A 16,899-nucleotide genomic window follows, 5' to 3' on the forward strand; every position below is an offset into this window, starting at 1 on the left:
AGGAAATACATGAAGGCGCCGCTCCACCCTGCACTCTCCAAGGGTGACGAGGGAGGAAAAAGGGGAAGCAAAGGTCTCTTCTGTGATGCTGCCCAGCCCCTGCAGCGGAGCCAGGAAGGAAGCAGGCACTGAGGTTGGCTCTTGCACATCAGCCAGCCTGTGCACGGAGCCCTTGGCATCGAGCAAATAGGTCCCTTCTCGGGGAGGGTCGGGAAGGCGCTGCCCTGGGACCAGCATTACCAGGTTTCAGACTGGGTTAAGAGCACAGCCCACGGCCTCCTTCCAGCTTCCCCTGGGCCAGTTCCCCAAATTCTGGCTGCTTCAAGTGTCGTTCGGTGTCTCACCTGTTACATTTTGTTGTATTTGCCTTTTTGTTTGGAACAGATTAAAAATAATGAGCCTTTGATCAACGTGCTTTACAAAGTGCTGAAGAAGTCAGCACGGGGCTGTCGGCCCAGGAGGAGCGTAAGATGATCTGATCCGGGTCTCGGAGCGGGCCATTCCATTGCTTCTGGCTCAGTGCCGACTCCATCACTTGCTTAACCAGTCGCTCTCCTGATCGCCCCAGGCTTCCCGCAAGTCATTTTGGTTTATCTTCCTTAAACTGAAGCTCTCCTTAGCATTCGGGCCGATGCACCAGGCTAAGCCCGTCATCCGTGGTGTTCTGTGACTCTGTGTTGTGTGCTGCCGAGGGGTGGGGTCGCTTGCCTGGCTTGCCACCGGCTCGTGTTGTGTTTCCATTCACGCTTGTCTGCCTCCATGGCCAGGGCTCACCAGACAGAGCTGAGCAGGAGGTTCCCGGGAGGGGGCAGCCGTGACTCTGGGATGCAGGTGGCTTTTCTCCGGGGCAGGATGTGAATGTTTCTAGGGGAGACCAAAACAGCCCCTTCCCCGCATCAGTGGATACCCACGCCCTTTCACTTTGTCTGCCTTCAGGGATGCTGGGGGCAAGTGGCCCACAGTGCTTTAAATGGATTTAAATATTGCTGTCCAAAGAGCACAGCGCGGAAAGGAAAATCAGAGGTAGAAGTCCTGGAGGTATAGTGTTTTCTGGTAGCCTCTGGAAGGGAGCTGAATGCAGAAGCTGTGTGAACAGCAGCCACAAAGCCCTGCTCTGCAGCCCAAGGCCTTCCTCCGGGGGAAGCAGAGCCAGGTCCCCTCATTCTGAGATGTTCACAGGCTCACAGGGCAGGCCTTTCCAGAACCATCCTCATGTGCCAGGCCCTGGCCAGGCTTTGAGGTTACGGAGAGGGTACGTCATGGTCCCCACACTCACTGCTAGCGAGGGGAGGCAAGGGACCGCTGCGATCTCACGTGCACCATGCATGGTAGGAGCGCTGTGCTGGGCATCAAGGCAGTTAAAGGGAGGGTAGCGCCATCAGTGCCTGGGCTCTGCTGAGCTTTTGGTGCTTCGATTCCTCACTCACAGCACCTTGGAAGCAGTGCATTGTAGGGAGTGCCAGAAACCTATGAAAAAGAGAAAAAGGTTAAGTGTGTACCAGCAGCAAAGGGCATGTTTTAGAAAGCTTTCCATCAGAGAGCTTCGTGTAGAAGATTCAGCTTTCTCCAAAGGCCCTTGTTCGTGTGTGGAGTATCTCATTTCTTTCCTGATGATGCTGGATAAATGAGGCATTGCTCAATTAGATTCTCTGCCTTGTTGTTTAAGCATCAAAAAGATAATCTGCTATAAAAAGCTTCCAGGAACTAGAGGAAGAGTGTTGCTGAGGGGCAAAATCCCCAAAGCATGTCTCGATTTGAAAGTGGTTTCTATCTAGGCAGTGAGCCACGGTCAGCCCATGTGCAGGGTCGGCAAGGAGAGGACCGTGACGTAGGGCGCCGGGCTCACTACTTACACCAGTGCTTCTCTGGGGTTGCCCTGAGTGTCAAGCCCAAGTACTACCTGGAAGCTCAGCTGTGTGGGTGAATTCCATGTCCCCCTCCCCCTCCTGCTCCCCTCACAGCAGGGGATGGCACGGTGTGTCCGTGGATGGTTGTGGGAGTCCCTGTGTCGTGTACTGTTGTGTATTCTTGTATGTACACATCATCTGCCGGTTTGAAGAGCGGAATTTGGCTGGAGTTCTGATTTCTCCTGGAACCCAACACTGACCTATGTGTATTGCCCGTTGTCCTACATGCAGTTCAATAAGCATCTGTGGAGTGTCTTCCCTTGTGCTGGGCCTCATGTTCAGGGCCCAAGATCAATAAGGGGGTGACCCCTGCCCTCTACATGGGACCACGGGGGTGGGTGGGGTGTGTCTGCAGCCCACGTGTGGAGAGGTCATTCTCCTTTTTCTTTGACCTTTGGGTTTGCTGCTGCTGATTCTCAAGGAGACGGAACACAGCGGGACGGCTGGACTTGTGGTTGGCTTGAGCTGTTTGAGTGCAGTGTTTGCCCATATGCTTCTGCCCCACATTCATGTTCACAAGTTTAGGGGGCTTCCCAAATTGGGTAGGGGAGAGCACAGGCTGTCTGTGCAGCAGTTCTCTGTCTGTACACCCTGGGACCCTCTGCAGAGCACACTTACCACCTCTCTCTGCTGTGGAGGTCAGGGAGATGGAGTGCCCTGTCTGGGGCTCCTTAGCCCAGGCCAACCCTGGCCTTGTCTTGGCCGTGAAGGTGCGTCTGTTTAAAAGAGGCCACCCCCTCTGCCCATGCACAGCTTTTGCTAGGAGGGAAGTTGGGGGAAAATGAACCCTGGGGTAAAGAGCTGGGTTTAGCGGCTTAGGGGTCAGTGAGAGATGGACATTTGATTGTCCACTCGGAGTCAGGTGAAAAGGGTGGGAAATGGGAAATTCCATTGGCCCCTAAGTTTGGGTGACTTATCGCTCTGTGGTTTCCTTTCTTGAGACGACAAGGTAACCTGTAACTTCAGTAAGAACAGCCTAGCCTCGGTTACTCAATGTCAGGTGAAAACCCCAATCAGGAATGAGCCGGGTTCTTCTTCCCCACGGGGGCAGGGTGAGGAGGGCTCCTTCACAGGGAGGTGGGCTGCTCAGACTCCCTAAACCAAGGCTTGACAGAAGCCTGGAGATCCCCTCGTTCGTCCTGGCACACCTGGGCAGTGGGAGATGGGCTTCTGTGATCCGTGTTTGTCCCCAGGCTCAGGAGCGCACCTCTGTCTTACCAGTGGCAAATCTTCCAAGAGCCATACTGATTAATCGTGCTCACTTTGAGCTTATCAATAAATTCTTCCAAAACTGACGACCCTGTAACTTGAACGTTCATGTTTTCTTTATTTTGAGAGGTTTACGAGTGCTAGGATCTCAGAAAGGTACTGGTTTTACCTTAAAATGAAATCGGCAAAGAAATAAAGCAGCTCCTGCTCGCATTCTTGCCCCTTTCACGCCACACTCCTACTTGCCACTGCTGAGACTCCCACCCCTCGTAAGGCTGACCTTCCTTCCTGAGATCTGCTCCCGAACACCGTGGCTAAGTCTCTTTTACATTATTCACCTCCCAGATGACAGGCCGGGACCTTCTCAAGGACCGAAGCCTAAAGCCTATGAAGATCGCTGAGAGTGACATTGATGTGAGTAAGCGGAGGGACAGGCTGCTGCCTCAGCTGCCCCCGACCCACAGGGTCTGGACGATTCTGTGGCCAGAGTCATTCTGATCTCACTCCCCGAGGCATCCTCTCAGCTCCTCTCCAACCTGTTCTCGCCTATAGGTCAAACTGAGCGTCTTCTGCGAACAAGACAGGATCCTCCAGGACTTGGAAGACAAGATTCGGGCTCTCAAGGAAAACAAAGTGCGCTTCAGTTTTTTGCAGAGCTGTGGCATGGGGTGGAGGGTGGGGGGCATTCTGTCTTCTTTCCTAAGACATAGCCTGGACTCATGTTAGTATTGAACAACTCAGGTTAGTTTACCCAGAGCAATAACTTTGCATTTGAAAGGTGCTTTATGTGTGTTTCTAGCTGGACCTGGAGAAGACCTTCAGGGCATTCCCAGGCTGCTTAGTCTAATATTGCCCTTGCCTCAGTTCCACTCTGGCCCACCTCTTCTTGGAGGCCCTGTGGTGGAGCCTGGAGGTCTTGGCTACAGTTGCACCAGCTCACTTCCTAAAGCTCCTTCTTTCTGAACCTGGGCCATGGAGGTGGCAAATCCGGATGGAAAGATAGGATTAAACATCGGGCCGCCGCCGGCACCACGGTTCACTAGGCTAATCCTCCGCCTTGCGGCGCTGGCACACCGGGTTCTAGTCCCGGTCGGGGCGCTGGATTCTGTCCCGGTTGCCCCTCTTCCAGGCCAGCTCTCTGCTGTGGCCAGGGAGTGCAGTGGAGGATGGCCCAGGTGCTTGGGCCCTGCACCCCATGGGAGACCAGGATAAGTACCTGGCTCCTGCCATCGGATCAGCGCGGTACGCCGGCCACAGCGCGCCGGCCGTGGCGGCTATTAGAGGGTGAACCAACGGCAAAAGGAAGACCTTTCTCTCTGTCTCTCTCTCTCACTGTCCACTCTGCCTGTCAAAAAAGAAAAAAAAGAGAAAAAAAACCAAAACAAACAAACAAACAAAAAAAACGTCGGGCCGCCAACGTTTGGTCTCTCTCTTTTTGCATTTCAGTAAGACTGGGATGCTGAAGAATAATAGCTCATCCCTTTCCCCAAGGACTTAGCGAGTTCTCCTTCTACTACCTGATTTGTCATAATTTATTTGATAAGGAGTTAAATGGGAAACTGAGGCACAGCACTGTTAGGTGACTTGTCCTGTGGGCTGAGTCAGAAGCAGCTTTGAAGGCCCCTCACCACGTGTCTGCTGTGACCCCACCCCACCCCAGCCTTAGTTGGCTTTGTTTGCTGCCTGCTGTGGTAGGTGGAGGCCTTGGGGTCTAGCCTGTCTGTCTCTGGCCTTCCTTGGTGCAGGACCAGCTGGAGTCGGTGCTGGAGGTGTTGCACAGGCAGATGGAGCAGTACCGGGACCAGCCCCAGCACGCGGAGAAGATCGCCTACCAGCAGAGGTTGCTGCAGGAGGACCTCGTCCACATCCGAGCTGAGCTCTCCAGGGAGTCCACCGTATGTAGAGGGTGTGGATGGCACAGATCCTCCCCTTCAGGATGGGCTGGGCTGAGGTTGACTTAATGGCCAAGGGTGAGAGTCTGCATAGCCAAGACTCCTCCAGTCTGCATCCTGACAGTAGCTTGTCTGCATCTGTCTGCACCTGGGTGATAGGCTGCTTTCTGTAGGCAGTTCCTGGCTGATGACACCCAAGGGACCTGATTTCTCAGAACAGCCTACAGGTCTATTCCCCTCATTCTAAGGTGTCAGAATTTCCACCTGTTCATTTGTCAGGCTGATGACTTGCAGCCTTTTTGCCAGCACAGGGAATGAAAGCATAGCCAAGGGCACCAGGGTCAGAGTGCAAATGAGCAGAGCCCATACTCTTTCCTCCTCTGCCCCGGGTCCCCTCCTCCACCCCTGGCTGGGTCAGCAGTGGTCACCAGCACGGGTACAAGTGGGACATCCTGGGGCCCAGGGGCCAGCAGCATTCCTTTGGCCAACAGGAGATGGAAAACGCCTGGAACGAGTACCTGAAGCTGGAGCGTGACGTGGAGCAGCTGAAGCACGCGCTGCAGGAGCAGCACAGGAGAGCCTTCTTCTTCCAGGTGAGCCGAGGGCTCTTCCTGCCTCCCAAGCATCCCTCCGGTTGAGGGGTAGCTGGGTGCCTTGACAGGAAATGGTGTGCAGCCTGCCGCTCTTTCAGTCTATGAGTGGGACCACAGCTCTCTCTCCTCCCCATTATGGCTTAAAAATCCAAAAGCATGCTGTATCTGGTGCTTAAGTGACCCCGTTAAAAGATGCTCACTGTCCTTAACCACACCAGACCGCCTCCATCTCTTCTCAGGCCCTTCCCATTGGCAGCCACTTATCGGGGTGTATGTGATCACAGTCTAGCTCTTTTCCTGCCATCTTCTTCTCTCACTGTGCTCTCTGCACAAACATGGGGAGCTTTCTTATACAAAAAGTGCATGGGAAAGATGCATTACACAAAAGCAATGCATGGGGTGCAGTTTTTTTTTTATTAAGATAAACATATTTCATTCTATTTTCCACAAACTTTCAGAAGTATCCTTAGATAATTCACATGCTGTGAAATCTACTCTCTGGGAGTGTGTGATTCAGTGGTCTGTAGTTTTTTAACAACATTGTGTGGCCATCACCATGGTCAATTTTATAACATTTTCATCATCCTTTGAAAGAAGCCCTGAACCCATGAAGTCACTCCTTTCCCTCCCCCAACTCCCTCTCTGTGGTTGTTACCCACTGTGCACTAGGCAACCACTGATCTGCTTTGTGTTGTATCTATATATTGGCCCTTCTGGACAGTGTGTAGAAACAGAATCCTACACTATATGACATTTGGTGTTCAGCTTCTTTCCTTCAGCATAGTGTTTTCAAGGTTCATCTACATTGTAATACACGTTAGTTCTACATTCCTTTTTATGGCTGAATAACATTCCAGTGCTCATTGCACTTTCTTTAAAAAGAAAGAAAAAGGATTGCTTTATTTATTTGGGGGGGGAGGGTGAGTAAGAGAGAGAAAGAGAGAAATGGGAGAGAGAGAGAGATCTTCTACCTGCTGGTTCACTCCCCAAATGGCCACAACTGGGGCTGGGCCAGGAGCCCCAAAGTCAGGAGTCCCCTGAAGTCAGGAGCCTGGCAGGGGCCCAAGCACTTGTGCCATCTTCCACCATTTTCCCAGACGCATTACCAGGGAGCTGGACTGGAAGCAGAGTGACCGGAACTCGAGTCTGCACTCGTGGGATGCTGATATCTTAGGAGGCAGCTTAACCTGCTGCACCACAATGTCAATGCTTATGCATGGATTTAAAATGTGGTTTTCACCAAAATAAGCTTGCCTTTCATTCCGTTTCTCATGTACTCTTTGAAGAATGTTGGCACTTAAGGCAGTCTGGTTTTAAATTGGATGGAAACAGACAGCTGGACAGGTGACAGCCACATTGAAACCCCTCCCTGGGCCTGGGCGTTGTTGCGTCTGCACCCACCTAGTTGCAGTTTCTGCAGGGAGTACGGTCCCTGGGTGAGGGCTCTACCAGAAATGCCAGCACAGGTGCTCAGAAGGAGCCTCTGGCAAGGTACCAAGAAGCCAAAGAACCACCACCTTGTCTTCCTCAGGAGAAATCGCAGATCCAGAAAGATCTGTGGAGGATCGAAGATGTCCTTGCAGGTCTGAGTGCAAACAAAGAGAACTTCAGAATCCTGGTGGAATCGGTCAAAAATCCTGGTGAGTGGGGACGGCCCTGGGGGCGGGTCTTCACGGTGCTGAATCGCCCCACCCCTCGTGTCCTGCAGGGAAGGAGGTCTCTGTTCCATCCAGCTCATGCTTTGTTTCCCTGTTGCCCCTTAGAGAGGAAAACGGTGCCTTTGTCCCCTCACCCGCCTGTGCCTTCACTCTCGATGGCGGAGAGCAAGCCGCCCCCGCAGCCCAGCCCTCCCTCCAGCCCCGTGCGGACCCCTCTGGAGGTCCGACTTTTCCCCCAGCTGCAAACCTACGTGCCCTACCGACCTCACCCACCCCAGCTGAGGAAAGTGACGTCTCCCCTTCAGTCACCAACCAAGACCAAGGCCAGCGTTGTAAGTATCCCTGATGAGCAGCTATGCGCACTGACCGCCCCGCTCGCTCCCTCAGGAAACTTGGGAAAGCTTGGGGAGGGGCAGGCAGGCAGAGTCGTGAGCAGTTGAGGGGGAGTGTGTGTTTTCCTGGCCATTGGGCCTCAGACTCACAGCACCTGGAGGACGCTGAGGGGTAACCTCGCCTAAGCCTCCCATTTTGCAGTGGGGAAAATTGAGACCCAGCCAGAAGTGACTGTGCTGAGTAGGGTGGAATCTGTGAGTGCACCGTGGCTGTTGGTGAGGCTATCCCCGTGCAGAGCTCCAGGCAAACCTGCAGAGGGCTCTCCTGCAGTTACACAAGCCTGCAGGCAAGGAGCTGGTTCCAGGGAAGAGGATCCGTACCTCTCCCTGCAGCCCAGCGCTGTGCTGGCTCTGAGAACACCAGTGATCTTTGCAAGACCCTCATGGAGCATAGGTATGGGGGGGGGGGGTCCCTGATCCCACAGACAGGAAAACTGAAACTCCAGGTTCTTCACGTTTGCTAACGGTCTCGGTGTTAGGGAATCCACCCACATCCCTGAACCTTCTCATTCACCCTCTAATTGGACCTTCAGTCCCAGGTCACACTCTGTGGCCCAAGAGGTTGCCAGGGCTCACACCTTGGCTTCCCAGGCGTAGAGAGGGTCCAGGCTCTTGGCGGAGTCTGAACGCACAGGAGACTTTCAGGAAATCGAAGATGTGCTCGGGAACCATGACAGCTCCTGTCTCCCTCCAGAGCCAGGCAGACACAGGACATAGAAACTGTGGCTGTGGGAACCCTGGAAAATGGTGGGGGTGGCTCTGGGTTTTTGCTGACACAGGCTTTGAGGCGCCTGGCCTGGGCACCATATGAGCGTAGGCCCTCTGCTGAGGTCAGTGCACTGTGCTGGGTAAGCCCTGGACTTCTCGTGCTGGGCCCTGCCATCCACCTGCTTCCAGCCAGCGCCCACGGCCCAGAGCTGGACCCAGAGTGCAGCCCATGACTCAGCCTGTGAGCTGCTGTGAATTCCTCCATCTCGGGATCTTCTTCCCAGCCCCAGATCTGAGAGGCAACTGGAGCCTCCATGGTGACACAGGAGGGTGCAAACCCTGGCAGACGGCTGCTCTCACAGGGCAAGGTGCCTGCCAGTGGGGGGGAGGGGCAGACAGAAAAGGCTGGGAGGGGGGTGCTTGGATTCTAGTCCTTGTGCACTCACTGTGTTTTCCAGCAAGGCCCATTCCTGCCCTGGGCTGCCTCAGTTTCCCATTGCAGGTTGATTTATTTATTTGAGAGGCAGAGGAGGCAGGGAGAGACAGAGATGTTCTGTCTGCTGGTTCACTCTCCAAATGGCCACAACGGCCAGAGCTGGGCCGATCTGAAGCCAGGATCCAGGAGCCTCTTCTGTGTCTCCCACGTGGGTGCAGGGGCCCGAGCACTTGGGCCATCTTCCACTGCTATCCCAGGCCACAGCAGAGAGCTGGATTGGAAGTGGAGCAGCCGGGACTAGAACCAGCACTCATATGGGATGCCGGCACTGCAGGCGGCAGCTTTTACCCACTACGCCACAGTGCTGGCCCCTGAACATTTACATTTGTGAAACAATGACACCCTTGCTGGAAATGACACAAAAACAGAATATCATAATTGAGCAAATAATAATCAAGGGACCACCCTGCTCTACCAGTACTCAGACAAGGAGTAGAACTGTGCCAGCCACCACAAGGACATTGGGGATAGTCATTCCTTTACTTTCCGTCTGAGCCCGACAACCCATGGGTGTTTGCACCCTAAACACTCTCATTACGCCGGCACAGAGCACTGTTTTGCGTCTTTTCTTCCACATTATTTTTTGTGAGATTCATCTACACTGTTGCATGTAGCTATAATTCTTTCACGTTTATTGACTTGTCTTGACTTTAACGTCATCTTTTATTAGATAATATTCTCAAAGATAAATAAAAAGGCATAATAAAATGCCTCCCTCCCACCCTCTGTCTTCAGAAATTCTGTTTGCTTCCATGGGAAACAGTCGGTGAGTTTTGCTTATCTATCGGTGATTCCAGTGTCCCATTGGGCTTGGTTACTGCCCATCCTCTGAGAGGCTGTGGCTGTCTCAGGCGGGCACCTTAACCTGGCCACCTCGGTGAAGTGTGTTGCTTTAAAAGAATGATGATAAACTTTTGCAAAGCAAGCTTGGGCTGCTTTTTCTGAACTCGACAAGATTCGAAAAACAAAGCCAAGCTAGACTCCGGGAGGAGGGCCACGAGGAGGGTCACATGGCCTTCGTGGGTGTTCGTGGCAGCCAGTGGGAGGGGCCGTCTGTTGGCGTGGAGATGACCTGCAGCCTTCCAGGCGCGTGCGGACGGGGGTTCCTGGAAGAACAGTTACCGTCATCGCATTCCAGGGAGTGGGCCGCATGGTAGGCAGTGAGTCACCCATCCTGGCTGCCTCTGCTGTCGGAGTTGGGGAGGAGGAAATGTGTTGTCACCGTGCACATTCTGATAAGAAGGGCAGGAGCGGGGCGGACTCTGCTGAGGGAGCCAGAGTGTGTGCCCGGCTGACCCGCCCTGGTCTGAGCACGCGGACTGGGAGAGATGTTTGCTCTCCAGGCGGGAGGGGCTGGCACCCACTTAGAAATGAGCGCAGTGAGCAGCGCGCCTCCCCTCCTCTGCTGCATGCCCAGTAAGTGGAGTAAGCAGTTTGGCTCAATGTCAAGAGCACAGACCTGGGTTCTGGATTTGGGGACAGCAGATGTGCAGGTGACACTTGGGAGCATTTTAAAATGTGTGAAGGCTGGAGATGAAGTAGAGGCATCTCTGCTTTTCACAGCTTTTTTTTTTTTTTTTTTTTTTTTTTTTTTTTTTTTTTTTTTAAGATTTACTGTATTTGAAAGGAAGGGTTACAGGGAGAGAGACAGAAACACAGACAGAGATCGATTTTCCACCCGCTGATTCATTCCCCAGCAATGGCCAGGGCAGGGCCAGACCAAAGCCAGGAGCCTGGAACTCCATTCGGGTCTCCGTCAGGAGTGCAGGGGCCCAAGGACTTGGGCCATCCTCCTTTGCTTTCCCAGGCACATTAGCAGGGAGCAGGATCAGAAGTGGGGCAGCCAGGACTTGAACCCACACCCATGTGGGGTGCTGGTGTTGCAGGTGTTGGCTTTACCCACTGCTCCACACACCTCTCTCCTCAGCTCCTCCAAGGCAGCTGTCTGTGCTCCTTGACGGAGGGGTCACTGAAGCGGCTAGGCCCGGCCTTCGGCTGCCCACACCCCTCTCCAGCTCTGATTCTCTCTCTGGGCAGGAAGACGAGGCACCTCCCAGGCCGCCCCTCCCTGAGCTCTACAGCCCCGAGGACCAGCCGCCGGCTGTGCCCCCGCTGCCCAGGGAGGCCACCATCATCCGGCACACTTCCGTGCGGGGCCTCAAGCGACAGTCGGATGAGAGGAAGCGGGACCGGGAGCTGGGGCAGTGTGTGAACGGGGACTCGAGGGTGAGCCGGGAGGGTAGCCCACAGCCGCGTGTGGGGGTGGGGGAGGTGGTGTGGCACGGGGCAGGTGTAACGCCCCAGGATTGCCCACAGGTGGAGCTCCGGTCCTACGTCAGCGAGCCTGAGCTGGCCACCCTCAGCGGGGATGCGGCCCAGTCCTCCCTGGGCCTCGTGGGCTCCGAGAGCAGGTACCAGACGCTGCCAGGCAGAGGTAAGACAGCCCCTCCGTGGAGTCTCTCGGAAGCCCCGTCACAGCCACCATGCTGCCTTTCTGCCCGCAGCCTGACCTCCTCCCTCGGCTCACGTTTGCTCTCTCCCTCTGATCTCATCTGTCCACGGGAACCACGACAGTAGCAGTTACCCTCCAGCCTGGCACTGACCGAGCGCTTTCCATACACGTGGTGTTGGTGGTAGTCCTAGGGAGGAAGAACTTATTATCCCCACTTTAGCGAGATGTTTGAGTCACTTGCCGGTTAGCTGATCAGCGAGGGAGCCAGCAGATAAGGCAGGGGCTCGTGCCCGGGGCAGGCTGGGTGCCGCCAGCTTGCCATCTGCGGCTTTCTCCTTTTGCATCACTGGGACTCAGAGGGGTCTTTCTTGAAGCCCACACGCTTGCTCCCTGGTTGGGTGTTCTCCTCGCTGTCCCCCCAGGATTGGGTTGTGCAGAATGCACAGAGAAGGGCGCACAACCCAGGGCGCCTGCCTGGGAAGGGAGTCCAGGGGGAGCCCACCGGGGGACAGGAGGCACTGTGAGCTGGTGCTCCCTCCTCTACCCCCCAGCCTTGCTCTCCTGCTCCGTGCGCTCCGTGAGGGGGTGGCTAGTGAGGGGACGGTGGCTTGTGCACCCCGCCGAGAGCAGACTTGTGTTTCTCTCTGCTCATGAAGGGCTCTCGGGGTCCACGTCAAGGCTGCAGCAGTCATCCTCCATCGCTCCCTACGTCACGCTCCAGAGGGGCCTCAATGCCGACAGCAGCAAGGTAACCTTCCCATGAGTGACCTGGATCTGGCCAGGGGCCGGCTCCCTGCTCCTTCATACAGAGAGAGAGGCGATGGCTGACCCCGGGAGCCCTGGGATGGCGTCCAGGCTGCAGAAGGGCATCGTGCTGCCCTCTCTGTTTCCAAGAGACCCCTCTATCAACCTGCCAGGGTCGCGGGAGGGAGCCCGGGCAGTCTGCACCTGTTGCATGTGTGTCCACCTGGCCGGGCCTGGGCCTTGGTACCTGGGCAGGGGTGCTGCCCAGGAAGCCTGTGACGGCCGCGGGCACCCTGGTGCCTAGACAGGGTGGGTCTGCGTGCCCAAGAGGAGCCCAACCAGAGAAGGGCAGGGCAGGGCAAAGAACGGGGCTGGGGCCAGCAGGGTGGCCGCCTTCCGCTCGCAGCCCAGCGCTGTGTGTGTCTCGCCCTCCTCAGAGACCCAAGAGTGCCTTGGAGCGCCTGTACTCAGGGGACCAGCCGCGCGGCCGGATGAGCGCCGAGGAGCAGCTGGAGCGCATGAAGCGCCACCAAAAGGCCCTGGTCCGTGAGCGCAAGAAGACGCTGAGCCAAGGAGAGCGGACAGGCCCGCCCGCGGCGCGCTACCTCAGCCCCCCGCTCCCCGGGGACCTGGGCTCAGTATGTTAGCAGGGGCCAGGCAGGGGGGACTGGTGCGGCGAGCAGACCCTCCCCACATTCGCCAGACACACCCCGAGTGGGCCACTGGCTAACCAGGATGGTTGAGAGGACACGCACAGGGCTGGTGCGTGACCCGGTCAGCAGGGGACCTGGGACCAGTGCCAGAAAGCAGCACTCACGCAGAAGCCAGAGACTTTGAGCACATACCCCGTTGGGTCTCTGAGCCAAACTTGCAGGGGCCTTTGCAGGCATCCGGGATCTCACAGAATATTAAGCATTTGGGAATACAGGGTCCAAGAGGTAGAGGAGGAAGACAGGGATAGGATTTGATGAGGAAAAGCGCAAACGAATCAACCAGCCTCCCAGACCTCTGCGGACACGCTGCCGGGTCTGGCCCACAACCTGTGGTGCTGACAGGCCCAGGGGGCCCAGGACAGCTGGGGGGAAATCGGTGCTGCCCCCTGGAGGTGCTTCCTGGCACTGCGCCCTGCCCCCTTAAATCCCATCTGAAAACATTCCATGTGATTCTTCCGTGTTGTTTGAAATCCCGTGTTTCCCTAGACCTCTAGCCTGACTGTTCTCCCCCTAATTCGTGGCACAAGCTCTTTTGCTTTTAGTGTGACCGCTCATTGCCTCTCTAATCCTTGCCTGATTGTGTTTACAGACGCTTCTGGTGCACTGAACGTTCTCTAACTGGCCGGTGCTACGTGCTACCTGGCTTGTCATAGCAGCTCTTGTCTCCATAGCCTAGCAGGCACCCCCACGTGTGACTCCCCTTCCCGCCGCCCTCCTCCACGCAGGCCTACTCACTCATGCCCAGAGCCGTCCCTCGAGCCTGGGCTGAGCCGCTGCCTGGAGACCACAGTCATTGGCAGAGGTCTGGGCATTAGGAGTTGATCAAAATCCATGCCTTACAGCTGGCAGGAGACACGGACTTCAGAGTTTGCACGTGCGAATATGTTCTCCCAAGTCTGAGGTTGTTTGGTTTTAATTCCTCCAGTCCTATCTCGTCATTTCTTATGGAAAGGAAAGCCTTTTGTGTTCCTGACATTTAATAACATGAACAGATAGCAAAACATACTAGGTATTCAGAGGGTCTGTCTGCAGCTGTTAGAAACCCAAGGGATAAGACCCAGGATCCTCATATCATTGAAAGCTGCAAACCCACTAACTTTTAAACTGTGTATGCAAATATCCTATGAAGTAACACCTCTTACAACCTGATATCTCCAGTGTAGAGGTTATCTCAGAATCGTCATTTGAATTCCTTGTCATTTTTCTCTTAGAAAACAAGACTCATGTAAGTCTCTGCGTCAGCGCCAATAAACGAATTGCTTAATAATCCTGGATTGGCGTGGTTCTTCCCCGGCTGCCTCGTAGAGTCTAGAGAACTTTCCTGTTTGTGGAAACAATCAGGCTGGGTTTACATGAGGACTGCTCTCTGTTTGGAGCACTTGTGAGCGTGTACAAAAATGTACGTTTTTCTTTGTGAATCATTAAGATAATTTTTCATCCCTGGAATTTCAACTGCCTAATCCTGTCAAAGGCTTGTTGGAAAACCATCACCCAAGAGCAGTAACGTTGGTTTAGAGTCATTATTGAGAGCTTGTGCGTGAATGGGTGACATGTGCTGATGGCTAGAGGTTTGGGGCATGGGAGGAATGCGGGGAGGGGGGGCATCTGAGACAACCATGCCTGCTGGGGTGGGGATCTGTGGGGTGGGCAGGGTACGAGCCAGGAGAAGGCCTGGGATGAGTAAGTGTTCGCTTTGCTCCTGCTCAAGAGAAGGCCTTGAACCTGTTCTCTTTTCAACACCTGCTCAGCGCCCGAAGGCTTGTGATCTCACAGGTGCTGGGTGAACAGGAGGTCACCCTGAGACTGGACAGTTGTGCTTGGATCTTAGAATGTTTGGGATAGATTTTCCCCCTTGTGAAGAGATGCTTGTTGTAGTGTTGATACCGCGAAACAGCCTTGGACCCTGCTGCATTTGGTATAGTATTTCGATTTTATGTGAACTAGGTTTTTCCCTAATATAAGGCAACCACCCATCTCAAATAAGATACCATTTTTTAAGGATTGATTGATTGATTGATTTGAAAGGCAGAGTTACAGGCAGAAAGGTCTTCCATTGCTGGTTCACTCCTCAAATGGCTGCAATGGCCAGGGTTGGACCAGACAGAAGCGAGGAGCTTCTTCCGGGTCTCCCACATGGGTGCATGGCCCAAGGACTTGGGCCATCTTCCACTGCTTTCCTAGGCATGTTAGCAGGAAGCTGGATCAGAAGTGGAGCAACTGAGACTAACCCAAATGGGTGCCCATATGGGATGCCAGCACTGTAGGTGGTGGCTTAACCCACTATGCCGGCCCCATAAGATACCATTTTACGCCACAGTTTTGTCTGCCTCACTGACCCCAAGCTGTTCCTGATTGGTCCTCCCTACCCCAGTGTCCCCCGTCCTAGATTGTGTCCTGTTGGGGATACCCAATAGAAAGGCAAGTGGGTGGGGCCGGTGCTGTGGTGTAGCTGGCTAAGCCAGCTGGCATCCTGTATGGGCACCAGTTTATATCCCGATTGCTCCTCTTCTGATCCAGCTCTCTGCTATGGCCTGGGAAAGCAGTGGAAGATGGCCCAGGTCCTTGGACCCCTGCACCCCGGAGACCTGGAAGAAGCTCCTGGTTTCAGATCAGCTCAGCTCCGGCTGTTGCAGCCACTTGGGAGAGTGAACCAGCAGATGGAAGACCTTTCTCTCTCTATCTTTCTCTGTAACTCTACCTCTCAAATAAATAAAATCTTTTTAAAAAAGGCAAATGGGTATTCCACTTGTTTAGCAGGCCTCAAGGGGCCTGCTTTACCCAGTCCTTTGGAACAGAAGGGACCAATGCCTTCCCTGCTGTCCTGTCCCGGGTTCTGTTTTGGAGTCACCCTCTTAGACCTGGAAGCTCTTTAACTCCCTTGGGTCCATTGTGAGCCTGAAGCTGTGGGTCTCAGATCTGTGCCCTGCGGACACCTGTGGAACACTCTGGGGGCCTGGACCGGAGGGCAGTGTTCACATGGAGCAGGCCACGTGAGGGGGACAGAGGCTTCGCTCCCAGCACAGCACTGGGCCACGGGCCCATCCGCCAGGGGACCGGTGCGGCCATGTCCGCAGTCAGCAAGGACTGCACTTAACCCTCTTGTTCTGTTGCCAGTGGAAGCGCGAGCAGGACTTTGACCTGCAGTTGCTGGACCGGGCCGTGCAAGGGGAAAGAAAGGACAAGGAGGAGGATGGCTGGTTGAAGGTGCAGGCCATGCCTGTCACCGAGTTGGACCTGGAACCTCAAGACTATGACTTGGACATCAGCAGAGAGGTGAGGGCGGGGGCTTCCTTCGTGACTCCCCAGCCTGCCCACCCTGCCGCTGGGGGTCACTGTCCTCAGTGGGGGACGAGGCTCAGCTCCCACGTGGTCCAGCATAGAGGGCTGGCTGCTTGAGGCAGAAAAGCAGTGCAGGTGTCTCGATGCGGGTTCCACCGTCCCCCCTCTGGGATCTGGGGCAGACTGTCTTCCTAACGTTCTTATGTCTCAGTTTTCTCGCCAGTGAAGTGGGTTGGGGTGAGAATCAACTCAGCCTGCTTGTGCCTGCCATTTAGTCATTGGAAAACCTGGCGTGATGCAGCAGTTGTTAGACGATGTTCCCTGGAGCCCCAGGGGTGGGTCTTGAGACTGGCCAGTCAAGCAGTCTTGGCCTTTGACACCTGGGGAAATGGGGGGGCAGGTTTGGAAATCATAGCTGAAATCTCCAGACCTGACAGAAGCGAAGGGACTGCGTAGTCCTGGTTTGAATTCTTCTGGCGCCCTCTGGTGGCTCTACTGCATCATGACAGGGCACGCAGAGCAAAACAAGCAATCCCTAGATCTCTACCTGTCTGGAAGTCTCCTCCCAATGGAAGAAAAAGGGAATTGAGGGTAACACATTCGGGCTCTTCAGGACCAGCGCGATCTCCTGTGGCCTGCATTGTGCCATCTGTATGCTCTGTGGGACTGTGGCTATGGCTGCTGGCTTCGCCTCTGTATCGTTGGCTGCTAGCACCCAGCCTGGCACACACTAGGGGCTTCGTAAAATTTCCTGGTGAAGGCCGTGCTAAATAAATCACAGTGTCCCATAAATGTCCCAGAAACAGGCTTTTGAGGAGAGCAAGCATGGAATGCCACGCTGGTTGACTCCCCAAAT

General features: G+C 54.8%; 1 protein-coding gene across 18 annotated transcripts in view; it reads left to right on the forward strand.

The window, feature by feature from the left end:
* Nucleotides 1-16,899, forward strand: part of PLEKHA7 (pleckstrin homology domain containing A7) — a 222,922-nt gene that overhangs the window by 198,427 nt on the left and 7,596 nt on the right. For 14 of the 18 annotated variants that reach the window (XM_070072882.2, XM_089328143.1, XM_051833953.3 and 11 more), the window contains 12 exons: nt 385-465; nt 3,462-3,530; nt 3,669-3,749; nt 4,862-5,011; nt 5,500-5,601; nt 7,133-7,241; nt 7,365-7,591; nt 10,893-11,081; nt 11,172-11,289; nt 11,964-12,055; nt 12,489-12,689; nt 15,879-16,037. In XM_070072882.2, coding sequence (XP_069928983.2) covers nt 385-465; nt 3,462-3,530; nt 3,669-3,749; nt 4,862-5,011; nt 5,500-5,601; nt 7,133-7,241; nt 7,365-7,591; nt 10,893-11,081; nt 11,172-11,289; nt 11,964-12,055; nt 12,489-12,689; nt 15,879-16,037 — 1,578 coding nt within the window. Of the gene's footprint in view, nt 1-384; nt 466-3,461; nt 3,531-3,668; nt 3,750-4,861; nt 5,012-5,499; nt 5,602-7,132; nt 7,242-7,364; nt 7,592-10,892; nt 11,082-11,171; nt 11,290-11,963; nt 12,056-12,488; nt 14,032-15,878; nt 16,038-16,899 lie in introns of those variants that run through there. The other 4 variants (XM_051833955.3, XM_051833966.3, XM_089328134.1 and 1 more) reach the window with 2 other exon arrangements.

Source organism: Oryctolagus cuniculus, chromosome 1 (genome assembly GCF_051225735.1).
Source record: "Oryctolagus cuniculus isolate XC-2025 breed Fujian yellow rabbit chromosome 1, ASM5122573v1, whole genome shotgun sequence".
NCBI lineage: Eukaryota > Metazoa > Chordata > Mammalia > Lagomorpha > Leporidae > Oryctolagus > Oryctolagus cuniculus.